At 43.8% G+C, this 24,792-nt stretch overlaps 1 protein-coding gene across 1 annotated transcript; it reads right to left on the reverse strand.

The window, feature by feature from the left end:
• Positions 1–125: 125 nt before the first annotated feature.
• Positions 126–24,780, reverse strand: LOC125312275 (TOG array regulator of axonemal microtubules protein 1). Its single transcript, XM_048270725.1, has 22 exons — positions 22,444–24,780; positions 18,067–18,133; positions 13,181–13,303; positions 12,507–12,764; positions 11,576–11,874; positions 10,981–11,207; positions 10,268–10,359; positions 9,961–10,128; positions 9,598–9,669; positions 8,961–9,133; positions 8,395–8,560; positions 7,984–8,214; positions 7,614–7,737; positions 7,258–7,363; positions 6,245–6,480; positions 5,548–5,706; positions 4,780–4,906; positions 3,547–3,656; positions 3,045–3,228; positions 2,410–2,629; positions 1,924–2,010; positions 126–1,469 (listed from the first exon to the last, which is right to left on the reverse strand). Exons 1-22 carry the CDS (start codon positions 23,503–23,505, stop codon positions 1,207–1,209), a joined length of 4,554 nt encoding a protein of 1,517 aa, XP_048126682.1. The 5' UTR covers positions 23,506–24,780; the 3' UTR covers positions 126–1,206.
• Positions 24,781–24,792: the final 12 nt, after the last annotated feature.

Here is a 24,792-nt window from a genome sequence, read left to right on the forward strand (position 1 = left end):
GCGCAGCTTAGAAGTGCTCAACTTCGTCACATTACATTCTGACGGCCTTTTTTTTTGTTGTTTACCTGCTTTGAGTGGATACATTACACATTTTTGTACACAAAATATGAACTACAACATAAGCATTTTAAAGAAATAAAACGATTTAATTATAGATTATTCTCTTACACTTGACAAGTTCCATATAATTTAACATTTCTAAGGCTATAAGGACTGGCACTATGCTGACAGAGAATTACAGATCTGGGCATAAAGTGTCTGTATAAATCATTTAAGATATTCTTAATGTTAGGACCACCAAAAATACAAGCCTTTAACACCCAAAGCTGATTCAGGCATCTGTGTACATTAAAATATATCCTTAACAAAATACAAATATAGTTTTCTTTTTTGTTGCTTTTTTTTCACCCCGTCAATATATTCATTTGGTCATGCAAAAGACTTAACAGAAATTCTCACACAAAACTGGAAATTAAAGAGCCATTGAGATAAGCACAACATAAATTATGTACTGCAACATTAGACAGATAAAACTAATACTGGGCTATTACACATATGAGCTTTACAGTACAAAAGTATTTTGGATTTTCCACTGCAATCATCACATATTTTGACGATCACAAATCTTTATAACAACTGTATAAGACACGTCTTAGAAATATCACACATTACAATTTCAACATCAAAAATATACATCCTCGTATCCCTGTTTTCTTTGTGCATTTGAAAATGGTACATTCTGCCAAAAAGGTGTTTCGAGTTTATCTCAACATCTGAAAAATTCACAAGAAAACACCACTGACAATCATTTAACAATGTTGATCGCTAATAAAGTTCATGACAACAATTACCATGATAAGTCCTACTTGTTCAAAGTGCAAAAAGAGTAAAATGGTAAAAGGTTTGCAACCTGATGAACTCTTATTGGTGAGTGTTATCTCTTTGTGGAATATCTGACTTCAGGGCCACTACCACCATTAAGCATGTTAAAAGTGTTTATTCATAAGAATAATTATTGTTACTGTCATGTTAGAAAACCAAGGGGGGTGATCTAAATAAAAGTGCAGGCACTGTGAAAAATTCAAGAACATCTCTGTCTTCAAGTAACATCAGCATTTGTGTCAGTCTGTGTTTCTCCACCACCCTGCGGTAGGTTTTAGGTTTGGTATTATGTGGATTTCTCCAATGAAACTGCTAAGGACTGGCTCAGTTGGGTGCGTTCAGGGTGTTCAGGAGCTCGTTCAGGCTCTTGTGGGTGCTGGTGGGCTGTGAGACCGCACACTCGGCCAGAGCGGGGCCCATGTGGTCGTAAAGGGCCTGGCACAGGGTGCCGGTGGCCGCCCGCACACTGCCACCCCGCCCGTGGACGGTGCCGCTGTTGGTGGAGGCACCCAGGAGGTGCCAGAGCAGCGGAAGCACTTTCTGCTCTACCATCTGAGGCTTGCGTGGGTACAGCTCCCTCACCAGATCTGGAGAAAGGGAGACACAGAAGGCAAAACAGAGAGAAAAGATTTAAGACAGATATATTTTATTTCTGGGAGAAGTGGATCCATGTATATCAACAACACACCTCAACATTACAGGCGTTTAAGTTAAGTTACAGTCCATCAGTAGGTAATACAGAACACAGCTAAGTAAACTTGATCCAGAGGCAAATAGTCTAGGTACATTCTAAATTGTCCTCCTATGTGACTTCTCTAAGTAGCACAACCTGGTACACATAACTGGAGCTATCAGCTGACTTCATGCATGGGTGAATCAAAACTATGACACGATTTGTACACTGTGTCTTCAGTTTCTAACCACTGCTTAAAGCTTACTGGCTTACTTTAGTGATTTAATGATAAATCAAAAAAACATTAATTATTGCTGTGGTTGCAGACATTTGGTTCAGAAATGCCATAATGCAGTAATTTACTGTACCTGCCACCTTCTCAATAAGGTCAACTCTAGCCTTTCCACTGAGATACTGGGCTTTAGTGCAGAACGGTTGAAGAAGGAGTGAGTTGTCTGAAAGCACATACAGTAATAACCAGTATTGAGGTTGAAATCATGTCAATCATAAATGTATCTTTTATGAATCTTGACAATTTAATTCCACTGGACAGCACAATACAAAAAAGGCTGCTTTTTATTCAAGTCATTTAAAAACAACTACAACAAGTCTCATTTTATATAGCACTTTTCAAGGCACTCAAAGCACTTTTCCTGTGAATAGGGAACTTTTCAACCACCGCAAATTTGTGGCTACCACCTGGGTGATGCATGAAAGCAATTCTGTGCCAGAACACTCACCACACACCAGATTGAGGTGTAAAACTATGCAATACATGGTCAAAATATTAGCTTCTATGTAGAACATGAATAAACAAACAATAAACAGGATACCCTCCATTATGTCATACTCACCAAGATTTTGAATAAGTTCATCAATGGCACTGATAGCAGCACTGTAGATGGCGTTGTTCTTAGAGTTGAGGTGATTGTCAACAATGGCAGGGACCAAAATGTAAACCACTTGAGCCAAATTGTCCTTCAGCTGAGAGATGATCCTAGGCAAGGCCTCGAGAGCGTACAAATTGACTTTGCTGTTGGACTCTTGGAGTCGTGCCTTGAAGGCATCAAATACCTACAAAATTGAGGAATCAGATATGAATATCAAAACACAACGATTAGGATTTTATGCTTAACAGGCCCTAATTTAAATGACAAGCAAAGTACAGAGTCAGGCAATCAGCAAAGTGTCTTTCACATGCATGAACTATCGTGTGGTATGTTGGAGCATTGAGCAAACTGTCCGATGTTTGTGCTTACGATCTTGCCCATGGTATTAAATTAACAAATACAATTACCGTAGCTAATTATAAAATTTCAGCTTTTAATTACACTTTAGACTTTGCACTTTGCCTTGTAAATTTGGGTCTAACATATCGCAACAGGATACAGAGTACCAGCATTCATCATAAAGTGATATCAAACCAACAGCCACATGATTTACAAAAAACAGTGCAATTTCTGTAAGGGCTTTGGAGATAAGGTGTTACCTGAAACATGCTTCCAATGACCAGGTTTGGGTTGTATTCACAGTCTCCCACTAGCTGATCAATGCCCTTGATGCGCTCGCGGAAGTCCTTGGAGTTCATCAGGCCAGTGATCTGTTTGATGTACTCGGTCTTGTCTGCAATGCTGTGGGCCTGGCCTTTGCTACTATACTGCCCATAGTCTTTGCTACAAGAACAAAAGAAAACAAAAAAAACACACACATATTACATCACTCAGAATGTAAATATCTAAGGACATACTATGCCTATCAAAAAAAGGAAGCACACATTGACGGTGTTATGAAAAGGAAACAGTCTACTCTCACTACTTCAACACAGCCACCTTGGTCCAAGATTTTTAGCTAGCAACAGAAGGAAACCAAAAACTAAACACCTTAATTAGACTGCTCCATTTGTGATTTTGCATGATGAAATAATTATTTATGCCTTGAATTATGAAAAACCCAACTGAAACTAGTTCACAGGGTGCTAAGGTGTGCCGTACCTGCTGGACAGAGGCTCTCTGGTCAAAGACGAGGCTCGGATAGTACCACTTCCTGGGAGGGAGCGTCGCCCACGTGCTGAGGGAGTGTCCTGTGGCATTTCACCCAGCCCCTATAAACACAGACAGCATGCGTCTCTCAGCTTGGGAAAACAACACATGCAATTGCAACCTGCTTTACACTGTCCATACCACACAACAACACCACACAACAACATCATCGAAGTGAATAGATATTAAAAGTGGGAGAAATATATCAACACAATATCATATCAATACAGTAAATGTGCCAAGAGTTATTTATTTCAGATAATATTGCTTCTGTGAGATGGCTACAAAGACTCCATGCATACAAAACAAAATATATGAATGAAAATGAATTGCAATGTATGACAGAGTTTAACTGCAATGGAATTGCAATAAAATCTAACGAACTGCAATAATATCATATATTGTGGCCCAAATATCATCACTACTAAAAATGCACACACCTACAACATGTAAATGTCAACATGAACAGCTGCAACACTAGCCTTGAATTGCACATTCTATGCAGCTGCATTTAAACACTGTCTGCATTGACTGAAGTAATCACTTGCCACTTATGCCAAGTCTCCAATTTAAAGATTGAGGATATAAATAGCCAGATAGAATTCTATCCCAGGGTCTGTGTTAATTTAGAGGATAATACCTAATTGAATCAGGAGTTTAGCTGACACACTAGGGTTATCATAACCTGACTCTTGCCAGATTAATTTTGTTCCGCCTAGCTCCGCCTAGCTCCACTCACATCCATCTGGGATTGCTTCTGTTAAGAGTGATTTCGGCAACAGATTTTATGATAGAGCCAATCAGGACTCAGGGCGGGAGTTTTATAGATGTGACGTAGCGTAGAAGTGACTGTGACAGGTCACGGGTTGGCTTCGATGTGAGTGGTTGAAGTAGCACGTCAATAGATGATGGACAAGTGGCTTATCCAATCATATGCAAGGATTTTTGATAAGGCCCAGCCTTCTGAAACACCACTCCAATGGATCGATCCCAGATAGAGGAGTGGAGCTAGGCGGAACAAAATTCATCTGGCGAGAGTCAGGTTAGGGTTATCACACCTGGTGGTCAAAAGCTCACACAAACTGTGTGTGTGTGTGTGTGTATTGTGGGTGTGTGAGTGGGTGTGTGAGTGGGTGTGTGAGTTTAGGCATCTATAATTATAACATAAGTCGTGGGTGCTGGCACCTTGGTTTTTAGTGTGAAGACCGTATCCCTGACAGTGGCCAGGTCCTTGGTGGGGATATATTTCTCCAGCATTTTATCAAAGTCCCGGTGTGAAGACAGAAACAGCAGCATCCGACGACCAAAGTACCTGCAGGAAACGATGTCAAAGGAGCGAACATTAAAGCAGCACTAAAGAAGAGTTGCTCTCGGGGTCCAGCTCTTTTCCATTTCTATTTCGGGGCAGTGTTCCTACCCAACCACCAACATTTTGGTATGGCTGTTTTATAAGCAATGATACCTGCTAAAAGTGAGGCAGAAGTGCCATTCGTGTATTAAGAGTTTATATAGCCCTCAAAAGGATTTTGAAACGTTATTTTAAAAGGTCAAAAAAAAGTCTTTCAGGGACCTTTAACATGTCAATAAGAGTTTCTACAAAATTAATATCATAATGAATTTTAGGAACAGTTTGGTACACAATTTCATGTGAATGTGATGGATGTGAACTCACACAGAAGTGTGTGTCCTGTGAGGTTAGACCTAATCAGATCTGTGGCTTTGGCAGTGGGGTAACACTGTCAATGGAGAGTGCAAAAACCCTTGCATATCACATGAGGATAGAACATGCAACTAGCTGGAACATTCCAATTAAAATAGTTTATTCACAGGAATTTTCAGCAAAATTTAGATTGATCGCAATCACTCTTGACTCCTGCTCTACAAAGGTTACAAGTCTACACCCCTCCCCCCTCTTCTCCTCCCTACTGTCCTTTGAAGGCTGGCAGTGCCTACCTGGCTTCCTGGGATGAGTCCTGTGCCAGCCTGGTGACGGCAGGAAGGATGCGGTCAGTCAGGTCTTTTCCACCAGACAGGGCACGGCTGGCTCCAATCTTCTCCACCAGGGTGGCCATGTGCTGGGCCATGCACTTCCTCACAACTGAATTCAAGTGACTACGTGGAAACACACACACACACACACACACACACACACACACACACACACACACACACACACACACACACACACACACTGTTAAAAACAAAACCATCGTAGCTGAAAGACATACAAATAAGTAATTCACACCAGCTAATGATGCAGAGGGTGTTTACTTGAATTAAGCACAGCCTAGAATCACTGTCAAGTCCAGATGGTTGACATAAAATACTTGGAAGCCCTTTACTTTCTGAGCCTTTTGAGTTCCTTCCCTGTGCTGAACTTAAATGGCTTACCTCAGATAAATGAGATTAGAGTCAAGGCTAGTTTCCCGCTTAATCCAACAACACACGTGCCTATGTGTTAGCAAGAGCCAGCTAGGATTCCATTCCCATTTTCAAAAACTGGAAACTGGAACAAAATTGGAACCATACAATTCCAATTCCAAAGGTTTCATGCACAACCACAAGGAACACAAGCTGATGACAATATAGGGGATGAAAGCTAGAATGGGTAGTGCCTTCTGCAGCATGGTCAGCAGGCGGAGGCAGCTACCTGAGTCCTCCAGTGAGCAGGGCGCTCATGGTGCGCGTCGGCGTGCAGTGCTGCACCATGCTGTCCAGTGCTGCATCCACATCCTGCCGGATGAAGGCATTTGATTCGCTAGCTTTGTGTAGAAGCGCCCGGGCAAGCACGTCCAACTCCTGGTCCATCCCCCGTTGGAGCTTCGCAAACAGCTCCCCCACCGTTACCACAGCGACGCGAGAGACACCCGACCGCAGGTTCCTGACCTAGGAAGTAACAGTGATGTAAACAGCAGGTGATATAGATGGGTGACTTTGATGTGGCCATTAGTATCTACACACGCAGTCCTTGATAACTTTGCAAATGGACAGCCTGCACAGTGTCTTCAAGTGCCAGCATTTAAAAAATCTTGAAAATCTATTGAGAAGCCAAATTACAACTGTACACAGTCCTTCTCTTTCCTGCCACTGACATGTGAAGCAGTTAAGCAAATTAACTCATCACTAACATTCTGATTAGCTGAATGCACTTGAATGAGGTAACATCGATGCAAACAACAGTCGGAATAGATGGGTGACTTTGATGTGGACATAAGTATATCCATGTGCAGTCCTTGATAATTGACACCAGATGATTTGTCAGTAAAACCAAAGAATAATTAAACACCCTAGCCAATGTTTGCTTAAGCCTCTGCCAACTGGCAAGCGGTATCACAGTCTCAAGGCCTGAACCAGCAGGCTCAGCTTTTTCCAACAGGCAACCATGTGTCTGGATTTCTGTCTGTCTGTCTATCTGTGATCACACACACACATGCACACTCATACACACACACACATACGCAACTTAAACATATGTGCCACTGTCACGTCTGATGTAGCCAGTTCCAGATCATAGTGGAGGCTAATCATTACAGCAAACACACCACAAACGTTCAGCTTCAGTTTGGTTGTCCGGAGTAGCCTGGCCAGAGGGCTGTCTAGGCATCTTGGGAGAGCCCCAGGACAGGACTGAGGACCTCTGTATTAATGCAAAAGGAGAGTCACCTCTGAGATGAGGGCGAGGCAGACGTCATGAAGTCTGTTGGAGAGCACATCAGAGTGGTACTCGGACAGACAGCGCAGGAACGTCAGACCCTCAATCTTCTTCTCCCTAAAAACACAAACATCTTATAAGTTATCTGAGAAAACAAAATGTCAAAATAAATGCACTTATCCAGACATTAATATGGCTTTTGCCTGTCTGATGTGCTTGTAGTTCATATTAGTGTGAATCAGAGTACACTCTACTTGAACGATGGGAGTAGCATGTTTGTTCTGTTCTATAACGGTTAGTCTGGCTTATTTGTCTGCACCAGATCTGGCTAATGGCTGAATGGGTTTCAAAGGCCAAGTGCACCCACCAGTCGTCGGAGTTGAGCAGCTTGAAGCTCTGAGTGAGAGCCAGCTCTGGCTTGGAGAAGGGCCTGAGCTCGGGCTGCTCCTGTGGATCCTTCTTCTGACTGGGGGTGCCAGGAGCCAACTCATCTAGGGGAGAGGAGAGGAAAGGAGTAGGATCAGGCAGTAGCAAGTGAACAGTGGATGGAGAGGGGGCTTAGCCCCAAAATGAGGAAGAAGGCGTTATGTTAAGTTAAGTTTTGGCCATTTTAATCCCATGAGGCCAAGATACATTTTCATGAAAACGACATCTTAGAGGAACAGAGAAAAGATTTAGGGGTGTAGTAAACTGGAGTCCGCTTTTAATGCTGTTCTTGTGTTCTCCGTCACGCTCACCTGTGCTCTGGGAGAGTATTGGCCTGGCCCTGGTGAGGCTGGGCGCTCTCCTCCGTCGGGGCAGTGTGCTCCTGGAGGTGGGGGGCACCGTCGGGGGGCTGGGCTGGTGAGGGGGGCTCAAACACTTGATGGGACTCTGGGGTCCTGGAGGACTGGTGGGGCTGGGGGTGGCGTCATGCTGTGGGGAGTCAGACTTTGCGGACACCACCATACTGCCATTCAGCTGGAAGTCTGCAAGTGAGAGCGGAATGATTTCACTGATACGACACTACTGGCATTCTGATCATCTGCAAGGCTAACCATTTGCATTTACTGTTAGATGATACTCAAAGACATAAGTGGTTGGTCAGAAAATAAAAGTGTGTGACTTGGAACACAATTTTTCATAAGGAATTTTAAGTTGAACTTGACCTTGCAGGTTTCCAGAATCTTCTGTACTGCTCTCGGTAATGATGTTTCTGGAGCGCCTCATCCTCTCCGTTCTCTGTCGGTCCGCTGGAGGCTGGGGACCATCCTGCTGATCCAGGCGATGTTGGCGCATCTTGTCCCGTGCGAGTTTGGACAGTTTCACTCTCTCCTGCACACACAGGGAGTAGTGAAGAATCACTTTTTGTGTTTTCACTGACAAAGAACAGCCTACAAAACTGTGGGGAAAAACGGTGTCTTTGCAGTGACATTCAGTAATTTTCAAGCACTGATTTCACACATTTCTAAAGACTTTATTAATTGTTTTCATTTAATTGTGTCAATATACCCCATTGAAAGAAACTTTAGACTTTATGTCTGATATTTTAAAGTGATATATATCTTATATATGCCTACACTGTCAAAATTAAAACATAAGAAAAGATCTTTGAATGACGCCAAACTCAAAACCTTTATAGAAAACTGTCAAAACATGAATCCTGCTTCAACAAATGTTCCTCAGAGGTAATACAGACAGACAGTGTAGTTCCCAGGATCACTTTAGGACTAACCATTGCATCCTCCGAGTCTGCATTGATCTCAGAGTCCTGCTGGCTGCCCGGTACCGCATGCCCGTACACGCCCACCGGAGGATCACAGGACACCCGGCCCGTGGAGTCGCCCAGCTCAGAGGACGAGGAAGGCACACCTGGGCCACTGGACGGGGGCACTGGCCCAAACACACCTGCAGAGGGGGGCAGCACAAGTGTGAATCAGACTTACTTTCTAAAGCAGAAAATACAATATCACACATTTTTACATGACTCAGTATCACTGTTCGCCAAAACGACATGTGTAAAGCAGCTTAAATGGCTGATTTGTGGCAGAATGCAGTTATGCAAAACTGTTTTGTGTTTGGCACTATCAACCAGGCTTGTGCAAAATTCCAGAACTGAATTGAAACTGTCTCTTAAATTCCAATTAATTTTTTGAATTTTACTTGCACTTCAATTGAAGAAGCAAACAGGAAGCAGAATTGCAATTCGAATTTTGCACAACCCAGCTATCAACTCAATAGTGCCTGCCTGCATCACACTAAACTGAAATGTTATAGAGTTGGTCATTGCTTTTATCTGTATGCCTGTATGTTGTTTATCAGAGGTGGCATAAATAACTTAGTGACATGTGAGACTATGACCAGGGACTGACCTTTGCCGACCACACCTTCAGGCATGTCACCTGCGGGAGAGGCCCTGCTGGAGCTGCTGAGCATCTGCGGGGCTGGAGAAGGAAAGATGGACAACATACTTACAAATATCAATGACAACAACCACGACCGTTTACACCTTCAATTAAATTACCACTTTCTTTATGCTAAGATCTGTACAAACACATACAAACAATTGCTACAGATGAACTCAAAAGTAAATCATTCAATTTTTAACTGAAATCGCAGAGATACTTTTTTACCAATGCTTTAAAATCACTTTCATCTCCGCCTCCTGCCAATATCACAGAGAAAAAGAGTAATCTAGATGATCAGACATCCCTGTGTGCTGTGAGGCCACTCACCTTTAGCTGGCCTGAGAGCTCTAATGGGCTCTCGTCCTGCCGGTCTGCTAGTGAGTGGAGACATCTCCCTGCTCCAATCCTCTTCGGACTCCGCTGGTCCGTTGTGATAGGTCAGCCTCTGGCCAACCACACTCACCTCTGAGGGGCCTTTATCTTTAGGCAGCATAGCTTGGGAAGAGATTCACAGGGGAACAGATGTATTATCATACTACAGACTTTTCAGCCCCATCACGTGCCAGGGGTCAGCATAAGCAGTAAATAATGTGCTGTGTTTGCTGTGCTACTTAAAGGTCTGCTCGCTCTGTACCTTGTAGAGAGGTAAACTCCATGGAAACAGCAGGCCTCTGTTTAGCGGAGGACACACGTGGAGGGCGAGACTTTGTGGCGGAGTTTCCTGGGCTGCACACAAATGTACATCACATTATAGCATGCTCCAAAAAGAATAGTTCTCAATGTCAGTCACCTGACAAGAAAGGTTTGTGTAGGTTTGTACTTGTGAATCTCTTCCATAGTGTATGGACAAAAAGCATCTTCTAAAAGAATACATGTAAAGGTGAATCTAGAAACAGAATGTACACCTTAACTGTGATGTGTTTTAAGTTATAGTAAGTAAGTTAAGTAATGTACACATTTTACTGTGATGGATAAAAACAATGGTAAATGTGGAAATCCAAAAAAAAAGTATTATAGGATCATTCACGCCAAGAACGATAACAATAACGATAAAAGCGTTGACACTGAACAACGATAAACAAAGTCTCTCTTTGTGTTAATAAATGTGACGGCTAAAATTTAATGGGTTCTGATTGGCTATTAGCTTTTTATCGTTCTCAAAATCGCTCTGAAAGTGATCCCCAACGACATCGTTCTTCATGCCGTTATCGTTATAGGTTATGTGTGAACTTCGTCATTCATATTGACGAGAACAATATTTGTTTATAGTTATCGTTATCATTCTTGGTGTGAATGGGCCTTTATGTAGATGTGCTTGTAAGTCTGTTTGGTTGAGCTGAGGTCCACCTGGTCTGGGAGCCGTTGAGCATGGGCGTAGGGGGAGAGCAGAGGCTGGACAGGCCACTCTCACTCAGCGGGGAGGTGATGGAGGGGGATGTGTGTGAGGGCGAGTCCAGTGCCTCAAGCCGGACTGCAGAGTCCGGGCTGTCCGGGTCCGGCTCTGAGCCACTCTGGCTCACCTTGGCCCGCTTTTTAGCAGCGCTGTTGCGCAGGGAGCGCAGGGAGTTCAGCATCTAGGAGAGATGGAGAGAGGGATAGGAAAGAAAGAAAGAAAGAAAGAAAGAAAGAAAGAAAGAACTGTAATATGTGAAATTCACAGGCACTACTATTAATGGTAGTGAAGACATCTGTGCCAATACAAACATTTGTAACACTTATTTTCAGTAAATGAGGTAAATCTCCGGATTTTCCCCTTTAAAGAAGTAGATTCCCATGTTCCCATGTTTCTGATTTAAAACTGAAAACTTGCTCTATGCACATGTACAGTACATGCACACAACCTTTCCCTACGCCAAATGGCCAGATCAAGCCAATTTAAAGCATTCCTGTTCACGGCTACTCTGCGGTAAGCCTGTGACACACCAGAGACAGTTGTGCTCACCTCCTCACGGTTGAGGGGTTCGTCCTCCTGGTCTTGCATGCCAAGGTTGGCCAGGTGCAGATGGAGGTCCCTCTCCCCGTGGGGCTGCTGCTCCTGGCGGCTGCTTCCCCGGCCGTTGGAGGCGACGCCTCGGTCAGGCAGCGCGATCACCAGGCCGGTGGGGGTGACGGGCGAGACGGGGGACACTGAGGAGACGGGCCTGGAGCTGCTGAGGGCCTGGCGGAAGGAGGAGGTGGACGATGAGCTGACCAGAGAGGCTCGCAGTGGCAGCGGGGAGCACCTGCTGGACAACACCTCACCTGTGGGTGGGCGAGTGAGAGGAAGAGAAAGAAGGAATGAGACAGACAAACAGAGAGAGAGAAATAGAGAGATAGCAGTCAACACACACAAAAACATATCCATACACAGGCAGTGAGAAAACCCATATACATACAAGCAGATCCACATACAACACACATACACACAGTACAACACCTAATAAAAACAAATAACCTTGAAGACATCACACTGATATCCACTTAGTTGTGTGTACACTTAAGCACAGGTCAAGTATAAGTATAAGTATATAAGTATATACTCTTTTGATCCCGTGAGGGAAATTTGGTCTCTGCATTTATCCCAGTCTGTGAATTAGTGAAACACACTCAGCACACAGTGAGGTAAAGCACACACTAATCCCGGCGCAGTGAGCTGCCTGCATCAACAGCGGCGCTCGGGGAGCAGTGAGGGGTTAGGTGCCTTGCTCAAGGGCACTTCAGCCGTTCCTACTGGTCGGGGCTCGAACCGGCAATCCTCCGGTTACAAGTCCGTAGCACTAACCACAGCTGGCCACAATGAGCCATAGAGACTGCGGTCAGCCCTCTGTCCTCACACAGCTGGGACTGGAACACTAGATTAGTTGTATCAGTGTTGGAGCTGCTTGTGTTCATACCAGTGGAGTCTCTCCAGGGGCTGGTGTCTCGGCGGTGGGGGCTGATCTCTCTCTTGTTGGGCCAGGTGTTGGACATGGAGAGGGACGAGTCAGCTCGATGCCGGCGGGACAGGGTGGGGGTCAGGACACCCCCTGGCAGGGAGGCCAAGGGGTAGGAGGGCAGCAGGAATGTTCCAGTGGGCGTGGGGTTGGAGGGCAGGGAGAAGGTCCGCTCCACGCTGGGGTTGCCTGACAGGAGGCGACCCGGTTTGGGAAACACTGAAAAGATGGAACATTCTCTCAATATACTTCTGATGTAAAAGGAACAAGCAAAATTCACACCCTTCCTGCTCCAAGAGACTGTAGCTGGAGCTGATTTGATTTATTGTATTGAGACTATGCTGTGCCTATCCAATCTGAGGCATTATGTGGATCGGTGTATGGTAAACATGCACTTTACTACTCTATTAGAAGACACTTGTATCCAAAGCAACCTACATATAACCAGAAATTATCCTCCCACTGCATAAAGTTCTGCTACAGGCAACATGCTTTACACAGGGAGCTCTCGGTATGCTAATGTAAATGTTGTTCATCTGATTTTATTATTGGTACTAGACTACTGTCAGAACAACAGCACCTAGAGGTAAGCTATTGGATTAGTTTGGACAGGACCAACACTCCTCTGCTCTCACCTCTCTCAGCATTGCTGGAAAGGGCAGCCTTGAATATGTCTGGGTCGGAATCCAGGCTCCCACTCCGACGTAGCCTTCCCAGGCGTTCCCATCTCCCCGACGATGGAGCCAACTCTCCTGATCCTGGATGAACAAGAGGCCACCAGCTCAGTGTGTTTTTAAAGAAAGCCTTTATCTAACCCATTCAGCTAAAGAACTTGAACAGATACCACCTACCGGTACTTTAGAAAATAAAATGTTTTAACTACATTTTAACTAGATTTCCTTCCTGTAAAAAGAAGTCCTTCAGATGTTAAGAAGAATTTGCTTTTAATAATCCAAGTGATTGTTAAATTATTATTGGAGTTTGGCTGTAATTGAAATGGCTGCCTGTTAGCCAGTGTAAACCTCACTTGTCACCCAGGTCAAATGAGCCCTCATTCCCTCTCTCGGGATGTGATGAAATGGAAAACAATCTTGTTTTACAGGTGGCCAGTGGGGAGAGGGGATATTTGATTTGTGCGCTCTGTGTTTGCCCAGGCTGGGGACAGAGGCTCCTGCTGTGTCCTGCTGCTGAGCTGTAAAGGAGTCAAGTCCAGTCTTGCCTTCACGCAGCCGCCTTTCCTCACAACATGCCTTTCATCAGAACCGCTGTCAAACACACGGCTGGCACAACACTACATGGCCAAGACTGGCCTATTTTAAACCACCCTTATGAATAGTGACTGCAGTTATTATGACCGCCGCACTAGCAAAGCGCATACACCGTTTTACAGTACACATACATGCACACGCACGCACACACACACACATGCACAGGCATGCACACACGACACACACACACACACATGCACAGGCATGCACACACTAAACACGCACGCGCACACACATGTAAACACACAAGCACTCACGCACACAACACACACACACTACACACCCACACATTGCTCTTTTCAATTATGAGGCATTAACAACTTCCGTCACTGCCATGAGAAACAGTCTCTCACTAATTATTCCATAAAAGCCTACTCTTAATGTAGATTTGCAATCAAACACCCAACTGTCACTGATAACCTGCTATTGCAGCTGTAGCCCACCACCAGGTTACATAACACACAACACCAAAGCGCAAAGCAGTCGCCCGGGGCAAGACTGAAATGACAAATGCAAATAGAGCCATGTTACTATATGACTGACACAGACAAGTCCTCATAAAAAAGCACTGCACTTCGATCTAATCACAGCCTATTCAGACTTGTCAGGTATGTGGGATTAATTGGATTTCAGAGGGGAATTTTCACATAAAGACCAATCAGACCATGTCCAAGTCTATCCATAGCTTACAATTGTGGACAGTGCATGATTAGGCCATACTCCATTAAGCTTGAGCTAGATCATTCCCTCTGACTTGAGCTCCCAGATAAAATGACCATGGCTACAGCCCAACCCCCTCCCCACCACCACCAAAGTCAAAAGCACAGATGACTGTCGTGGTTTCCTGGGAGACAGTTCTGAATGAATACAATTTGCGGTCTCTAGAAGGGGTCAACCACAGCCTTTTGCCTGACATAGTTCTCTTAGAAAGAATGTTGAACATGCAGATGCTAGCCAGTAAAGGAGTTTCTGGGATTCTTCTCAATAATAATCAGCAACTCACACTTGGGTAGCCATTTCGAGCCATTCTGACAAGCAGTAGAGAATAGAGATAGAGGACCAAGGATAGAGTCTCATTTCAGTCATCCATCACCAACCTCAATATCTAGCCAATGGTTAGACGGTCACATTTTGCTTATCTGCACTTACATATAATTTCTCTATATATTGTGCTAGCAGCAGAATGTGGCCTACGTTCTAGTTAATGGTAGCCAGTTTTTTCTGTCTGCGCAGTGAAACTTTTTTGACATACAAAGGCATCACAAGGCAACTAAGTGTAACAGTATCATAGCCTTGAAGTCGGTCTGCGCTGCGTTTTTAGCATACAGCCATCATATTTGTCAAAAATGAAGCAAGGCTCTAATTCAGTGGTCCCCAAACTTTTTCTTCCGAGGGCCAGCTCACTATGCCTGGCTCTAAGAGAGGGCCAGAGACTCGGACTACAGTGTTTCCCACAGAATTGGATTCAATTTGTGGCGGTAGCGGACTTGGACAAAGGGGGATTGGGGTGGTATTAAGATCGTCTTGGTAGTGTATAGGTCTAATTGAGTATCTGTCACTTTAAGACGTTTGAGGGAACCCTTGCAATTGTAACACAGTTGAAAGGCTACATAGTTAAAATAAAGGTTCACGTACTTCTCCTTGGGACAAGCACTTTTGAATTTTGGAAAACACTTTTCCATTTACATCGGGATTTTGCAAACATTCAGTGTCAAAGTCAATAAAATGAGCCCTTCAGCGAAATTGACAAGCAGCTGTAAGTTGGCTAAGCATGCTAAATTCGACATCCAAACAGTAGGTTACATTGAAGAGGCTAAACTATGTTGTGATAAGACCTTAGCAGAGTTAACTTCAATGCAGCAGTTTTGAACAATTTTTTGCAGCATGGTCACGATGCTAAGCGGATTTAATAGCAATTTAGCCAGACGTCTTATATGCAATGCTTCTATGTGGCAACAACAATCCTTCAACAATCGTGAATATTTTGTTAAATGCACATGCAAAGGAGGGGCAGCGGGCTACGAGAGAGAGCGGGGCGGGGCAAGGAAAGGCTGCGTGCGTAAAAAATGAAGCTCAATGGCAATGCAAGGATTTGACCTTATATTTTAATTTAAATTCAATTCAATTAAACATAGAATATTAATCTGTTGCGGCCGATTTTTATTTCGTGGCGCCCCGTCACAGATTAGTCAATGTATGGGAAACACTGGAGTATATCAACCATAAATAGCTTAGTGCTGTGAACAACAGCAGTCTACCTTAGTTGAATATCCCATTACATTTAATCATAGGCTACTGCAATTTAATACCATTGTTAGCTGTGTTTATGTTGCCATCATGCCATATCAGTGTAAAATGTAGCTCAAATGAAATAATACTAATAAAAAGACTCTGAACTCTGTTTCTTTGCATACATAGCTCAAGTTGTGAACAAGCAATATCCTACAAATAAATTTAAAGTTATCAAACATTATTATCTAAATTATCTAAAAAATTGTTACCAGGTCAAAAAAAAAAACATCTCCTTTACTTCTCCTTTAAGAAGAAAGAAGCCCTGAGCCAAATCAGTGCTGCAACAAAATGCCCCCAATGTTTCCACGAGCCACCTGCAGTCTTGCTGATCTGCAACCACTGGAATCAGTTTAAGAGCTGCCAGCAATACCAGCGTCAAAGAGAGGAGTAGAGTAGCGTGAGGCTACTCGGACTCAGCCAGCTAATCCAATTCAGGAAGTTTAATTTTGTCGTGGAGTTCAGCACTGACAGCTATCTGTCAACTGCAGCTCATGGGGGAAGAAGGGAGAGGAGGGAGAAAAAAGGAGGGGGAGGGACGAGGGTTTCTGTGGGGATGGGGGTGCACTGCAGAGAGAGAACTTGAGACTGCAGAAGAGTGGAATAGTGATAGACTGAGACAAAAAGAGAGAAACGAGAGAATGCAAGCAAGCAAGCAAGCCGGGAAGCCAGAAAGAAGGTATGCAAAATCAACAGAGGAGAGGCAACCAAGAAAAGAAGAAAGGAGGGAAGGCAGATGGCATGCACATAGGAAGGAAAGAAAGAAAAAAAAAAGAAAACTACAGAGAGTGAGAAAAGTTCAGATAGACTCACCAAAGCTGGAGACACACGTCCCCCGGTGTGGGGAATAGGAGGAGAGCATGTCATCACTGCTGCTAATCTGCAAGATTAACATAAAAGAGGTCTATTAACAGACAAGCCTTGTACATGAAAGGGACTCCAGGAAGTACTGGATCACTATTATTACATAATCTCCTGTGCGGTCATGCAACTTCATGACACACTCTCATCACCTTGAGGGACCAGCCAGTCAGGAGTTGTTCTTCCTTTGTTGTGTTATATTGTCATTATCAAGTAACTATGATCAGACTACATGTATTATAGGCTTACACACAACAACCAGAAACTGAATCACTCATGTATTATTGCTGATGGGATCATGCTTTTCTCTGATAATGTTGTCTTCCAGGAGAGCGTGAGCAGCCCCTGAGGCCTCCAGCTTGTCGTTCTTTTGTCTATTAAGCCCATTGAAATGTCTGAAACGAGAGCCGACCTCTCATTTTGTGCTCATTTACCACTGAATGCAACCTTGAATCTCATCTGACCTGATCATGAAATATTCACACGCACAGCCTAGTTTACAATAGAACCCAATAGGGAAAAAAAAAAAAATCACACCATGGGTTGCAAAAGAAAAGCCATTGGTCTGGGGAGCTTTAAGCGGACATGAGATGGATATGTCCATTACACCATCAAACTGACAGCGTCTTAATCAATAGTACACTGCCAGAACACTTTACTGGACATCCCACACCCCCAGTCGCCCACTACTTTTGACGTCATATCGTCTCATGGATCTTTCTTTGCCTGTTTTCCAGCCACACCAGAGTTAAGCCTATTGGGAGGCACTGTGGTTGCTTGGAGACTGTGTCTGCAGCAAACATACAGTCCTCCGGCAAACCATTTCGATACCTGAGGGTAGACCAGGAGACTAGAGCTAGCGATTTTTGCGGTAGAGGTGAATCTTTCTAAAGGATTTGTCAGACCTAAGGATGACACTATTGGCAACTTAACAGTCCTGTCAGTCCAGGCACCATAAGATGACTGCTAGAGCTCTTGAGATGACTCCAAAACAAAATATAAAAGAAAGCTCCATTCCTCCCTGTTGTACAAGATTTGTTCATAACAAAGAAAAAAAAAAAAAAGAAAACTACAGAGAGTGAGAAAAGTTCAGATAGACTCACCAAAGCTGGAGACACACGTCCCCCGGTGTGGGGAATAGGAGGAGAGCATGTCATCACTGCTGCTAATCTGCAAGATTAACATAAAAGAGGTCTATTAACAGACAAGCCTTGTACATGAAAGGGACTCCAGGAAGTACTGGATCACTATTATTACATAATCTCCTGTGCGGTCATGCAACTTCATGACACACTCTCATCACCTTGAGGGACCAGCCAGTCAGGAGTTGTTCTTCCTTTGTTGTGTTATATTGTCATTATCAAGTAACTATGATCAGACTACATGTATTATAGGCTTACACACAACAACCAGAAACTGAATCACTCATGTATTATTGCTGATGGGATCATGCTTTTCTCTGATAATGTTGTCTTCCAGGAGACGTGAGCAGCCCCCTGAGGCCTCCAGCTTGTCGTTCTTTTGTCTATTCGCCCATTGAAATGTCTGAAACGAGAGCCGACCTCTCATTTTGTGCTCATTTACCACTGAATGCAACCTTGAATCTCATACGACCTGATCATGAAATATTCACACGCACAGCCTAGTTTACAATAGAACCCAATAGGGAAAAAAAAAAATCACACCATGGGTTGCAAAGAAAAGCCATTGGTCTGGGGGAGCTTTAAGCGGACATGAGATGGATATGTCCGTACACCATCAAACTGACAGCGTCTTAATCAATAGTACACTGCCAGAACACTTTACTGGACATCCCACACCCCCATTAAGCCCACTACTTTTGGCGCCATATCGTCTCATGGATCTTTCTTTGCCTGTTTTCCAGCCACACCAGAGTTAAGCCTATTGGGAGGCACTGTGGTTGCTTGGAGACTGTGTCTGCAGCAAACATACAGTCCTCCGGCAAACCATTTCGATACCTGAGGGTAGACCAGGAGACTAGAGCTAAGCGATTTTGCGGTAGAGGTGAATCTTTCTAAAGGATTTGTCAGACCTAAGGATGACACTATTGGCAACTTAACAGTCCTGTCAGTCCAGGCACCATAAGATGACTGCTAGAGCTCTTGAGATGACTCCAAAACAAAATATAAAAGAAAGCTCCATTCCTCCCTGTTGTACAAGATTTGTTCATAACCATATCCATGAGACTGAGGATGCACACACATTTATCCTCTAACACTTCAACCCTAACCTGGGGCAGAGGGGAGATCCGGGAGAATGGTAAGATGAACTGGATACCCTCTGCCCACACCTCCCCACACAAACACACTCCTCACACCAATCCCTTCTGCGCATTGTGGGAGGGTGTAACCTGACACCTTGGCTGTCTGATTGGCCGGCTCATCACCCTGACAGGAGGCCCTCCCTGGAGACCCTTCACACAATCTGGGCACCATGCCACCCGATACATCTAGTAATTCTTTGGAGAGACAACACACATCTGATTTTCTTTCCTCACTGTAAACTCCACACAGACAGTTTGAAAGCTCAACTTGTTGCATAGTAATTTACATGAGACTACAGGACCACAAGATTCTTGGAAAAAGAAAGAAAAAAAAAATATATATATATATATATATATATATATATAAGCTTATATATTTCATTCATCTCACACAACATGTTATGCCTGTCCATAGATTTATTCTAGAGAGCATTTTCAAGAGCCGTTTCACCTTCAGCTACCACATTCATAGAAGAGAGAAGTGGCTTTTCATCACAAGCTCTTGACATCCCTTACTGCAGTGTTACTCATTGCGCGGCTCGTCAAGCTATAATTGGTGGGTCGCATGCAGCTTTGACGAGATTTCGCCCAAGTTGGTTTTACTCATTTTAAGTAGGCCTAAACTGTTCGCCAAAGGCCATCATCTCTGGCCCCAGCTTGATAAAAAACAAAAGTAGGCTCTGATTTAGCCTAGTCTACTGTATGACTTCAACTAGGTGATCTCACTGCCACTTGCAACGCCTTTCCGCTGCCCTGTTTACCGGCAATGCTACAGCGGACTTAAACTGCCACCTTGTGGCGATAAGTTGTCATACATTTCAGCTGTGTGAATCACGGAAAGCGCGAGTGAAGTGGCCATTTCTAAATGGGACCCACTGTAGGCTATGTGGTAACACAGCCAATATATTTTTTCAAATGTGCTTCATAAACATACAATACTGCACTACAAAAATGTAAACACCTGAATTATACTTCTCCCTTCACCCAAACAATGAAGGTGAAAGGAAGTTATTAAGCCTTGGCTGTATATTTAGCTGTATTGGCTGTGTTATTTCTTTTTTTGTGGGACGTCCAATTTATATGTAGAAATGCACATTTGCAAAGGTGACTTAGTATGTTGTCGTAAAAGTGGCTCTCCTTTTGATTTTGCACTGCCAATGTGGCTCTTGTGAAAAAAATAGTGAAGATCACTGCCTTACTGTCTCATAGCAACCACAGAAGTGCTCAACTTTGTCAAGGTTGCTCAAGAAATGGAGCCCTGTGTGGGCCAACAGACAAGCTACTCACACTGATCACTTGATAGGTGAGAACGCAGCGGTAGGGGACCTACCTACAAGGAAAGACTGGACAGAACAGGATACTGCCACCGGGTGAGGTCACAGAGCTTGCCCTCACAAAACCATGTCAGGGACTTTTGTCCATACTAATGATTGTGGTCATTATGTTGTCGTGCTGATGGATTAAAAGATGCCACACACACACTGGCACTACCTCTCCCCATGTATTTGCTCAATAGTGGCACTGCCAGCAGGCAAGCCACCAGCTGGCTTGGACTGGCATCACTGACATTGAAAGCCGGGAAATTGTAACACAATTCCCAGAAAATACGTGTCTTATCCGGCGCTTCAATGAGATTTAGTTGAACTATTAATTATTAGTTGACTATCTGACTCCATTTATATTTTAAATACCAACCACATATCTACCGTCAGTTGTAAAGTATCAATCACCAATCCGTAATATGTATTCTCAAAGAATTATCTCTCTACCAAATGTTGTTAGGCTACTACCGTAACCACAGGAGAAAACATTTCAGATTGTTAATCAATATTTAATCAACAATTTATTGTAGTATCAGGGATAATCATACACTACAATGAATCAATATTAAACACAGTAAATGGTAAACCTCAAGGCAATGTAACAATCAACTATACACGATTGAATGCTCTGAGAAGCAGAAGGCTTCCTATCAGATTCAGCTACACATAAGGTGGGAGTCCTGAGAAGCAGGCAAAACTCCCAGAATGGGGTTCTCAACACCCTTAAGTATCCAGCCAGAACAGGGGCATCTTGCATTACATTACAAGGCAGAAATTAACATATAGACAGTATTCAAACCTGGAGACCCCAGTCTCAGCAGGGTATCCTTTTCAGATCACCAAAAGGTGGTGGGATTTTTCCATCAGAAGATGTACCATTTTCTCCCAGATCACAGAAAACAGATATACACTTTTTACAATTGAGACCCTCTTACTTCTCACACTGAGACATTAAAAATGATACCAAACATAAATACATCATCATTTGTCATTTGCAAGTTACATTTCAGTTTCTAGCAGTTGAGTGGACAGGCTTAGCAGGGGGTATGGTCAGGGCTAAGAGTTTCCTGACAAATGGTAGCTAACACAATAGTCACAATCAAGTGAAAACAGGAACCTTGGCTTAAGAGGACATTCTGTAGCCATTTTCTTTACAAATGTAAAAAGGGATGCAAAAGGCTAGTCTTACAACATACTTGAACAAACACTGGACTGGCACAATTTGCCCCCTTGCAAAGCAGACCTCCACACACTTCAAAAAGGTTGGGCTTTATTCTTCCCTCATGGCAGTATGGAAAATGGCAAAATCTTCCCAAGGGAGGCAGAGACACACTTGGTCATGCACAGCCTACTAGAGCTTTCTAATCAGCGAGATGAAAGTCGGCTGGTACCGTGGGACTGACAAGAATCAAGAGAAACCAATCATACATGATGCCTGAAGTGGATGGAGGCGGCCGTGTCTAATCAAAGAATGCCCCAGAGACAATCAGTGAGTATGGAGAGCCTGTTGCCGCTCGTGCTGATTTGCATGGGTATTTTTAGAGCTGCTCAAGGCATCTGAAATGCTCATCTGTGACACCTGTAAAGGTCATTGCACAAGCACTTGCATTAGCATCTTACCAATACCTATATGCTAATACAGAAGCACACAGTAGCCTATATTTCAATAGGTTCCATTTCTCTCCTCCTTCAAGACGACTCCCTTCAGCTAGTGAGTTACCTTGCAAGTTTTACTGAGGAAACATCAGGGAGCTAAGCTAAGCCTGAGTAGCATAAATCAGACTGAAAAGAAAGATATAGATATGGATATGGATATACATATAGATATATGGATATAGATTTGATGCTAGTGGGGGAGTAAGGCAATACCATACCTGGCTAGATGGTTTTCCATTGCACAGACTGGAGGGCTGTGGGTCCGGCGCACAAGGCAAGCTGGTCCTTTCCCAGGGTAGCTTGTTTTTTCCCTTGCCCGCGCTCACGATTCTCCTCTGCAGGGGGAAGTCGTCAGTGAGGGAGCCCAGGCTCCCATATCCGCACAGACGGTCCGTGTCTGGCTCAGTCCTCTGACTCCGGGCACTGCTGCTTCTCCCGCCATTAAGGACCCAATCCACATCCGCCCCTGAGCCAAACTGGGTTGAGCGTCTCTGTCCAGGTTTGGGTATGACCAAGGCATATTCGATTGTGCCCTCGGCAGAGAGCCGTGGGAGCACGTGTCTGGCTTTTCTCGCCTGTACAGCTGCCATAAGACCCTCTACATCGGCCGTGAGTTCCACTCTGTCAATTGCCTTCATCAGCGGCTGCTTTTTCCCAGTGTCAAGGCAGTAGTCAAAGACAGCAAAGAGCTCCAGGGCAGCATGTCGCACTTTCCGCTTGCTGTCAGCCAAGTACGGGGCCACTTCAAAACAAATGCTGGGAATGTTAAAGTCTTTCCTTGGGTGGGTGAGCATGGCCGCAGTGATGATGTTAAGAACATCTTCTCTCACTCTTGAGTTTTTGTGTCTGAGGTGTCCGATCACAAGGTCCAGGACCTTCTGTGGGCCTACAATTCTCATAAGCTGCCGGAAAACGTTCATGTACTCATTCCTGGTGACAGCACGAGTGTCACCCAGGGTTTTGAGAACAACAACAACTATCTGTTTGCAATATTTCTCTACATTATAGTCTAATTTCTGAACCAGAAGGTTTATCACCTGTAAAGTGCCATACAAGACTTTGAAGTTGCTGTCGTCCAGTAGCTTGCGTAAAAAGCCAATGAATTCCACAATACTGTCAGACGGAACTGGCTTCAAGTCCAACTCAAACAGAATGTTTTTGAGCTCCTCCACCCCATTTGTTCTGTTCTGGTAGTTGTCATGGTCCAGGAGCTGATTATGTAACTCCTGAGGTATTAATCCATAAATCATTATTGATTGTTCTGATGGGAGCCCAGTCATAATTTAGGAGCTAAGGATACAACAGGACTGGGGCTCTGTTCAAGGTTCACAACCATCTTGGCCAAGCACATATGGCTACCTCATTTCAACATGGAAACATTCACATTTATGTAAGGCATCTCGGCGAGGAAGGACTGCTTAGTCTGGTCCAGTTGAATGCATCCAATCTAATAGAGCGACAATGACAGTCCTGCTTAGTTTCCTGTGTTAAGGATTTTGGACACTTAGCCTACTCCATGTTCTCTTTGGACGCTAAGAGGCATGCGTAGGCTACTCAGGAACTGTTACAAATAGTCAAATACACTTGCTACATTGTATACAACGTCTTCTATTGAGTATTCGAAAAGCATGTTCTATTTATCGGTTTGTCAGCTGCAAGCAAGTCAAGGGCAGTAACTTTCATTGATTTACATTTAAATGGCTAAAGCACATTCCAGTGACAGCTTAACCTGGCAACACGCCTGCTGACATGAGTAGCCAGATAGTGTATCCTCAACACCGATTATGTTGTCACATTCCCGTCGCAATGATTGTAATGTTAGGTCTAACGTTAACTCAAGAACAAAAAATATTCCACAGACTGTGTTCTTTCCTTCGCTGTTGAAAGAAATGTACTCCAACATATGAGACACTGTTTTAGTTGTCAAGAAAGCTGTTTGCTTAAATAAAGGCACTGCGGTATGCGACATTTCCCTAAAACATTCCTGTTCCAACTTAAGCTAACTGGCTGGATATAGCTTGTTAACAGGCTAAGTTAGCTCACCAACTTATGCACTGCATCGTTAGCCACGTTAATCATGACTGCCTAAGTAACGTTAACGTTACACTTTGACGTGTAGAAACATGCCAAACCACATACATTGTCCTCCATGCCGTAGACTAGTTAGCTAATGGTTCGTCAGAAAGTTTATCCAGCTAGCTTTAACGTTAACTGACCATCGTGAAAGCTATAATACAGTTAACCATGATATTTAGCTAACAACCTCATTAGCTGCTAACTTTAGAACTGGAATTCAGACCTCATATGCAGTAAGTGATGCTGTTATCAGTAGACGTCTTGAGCAAACGCGCACAGTCCAATTCTATTCGGTAATAGAACAGGAGTTACCGACAGTATCCTGCTCCACTCTCCTTCAGTAGATGTTCAAAACCGTTACTCCGCTGATATTATATGGCTCTGATGCTTTCCATAATAATATGTTCGCTGCGATTCTATCTGTAGCTACAAGGCAGCAAAATGGCGTAGCTTGTCACAAACCGACTGCTTCCATGGTGACGCCAACCTTC

This window comes from Alosa alosa, chromosome 19 (genome assembly GCF_017589495.1).
Source record: "Alosa alosa isolate M-15738 ecotype Scorff River chromosome 19, AALO_Geno_1.1, whole genome shotgun sequence".
Taxonomy (NCBI): Eukaryota; Metazoa; Chordata; class Actinopteri; order Clupeiformes; family Clupeidae; genus Alosa; species Alosa alosa.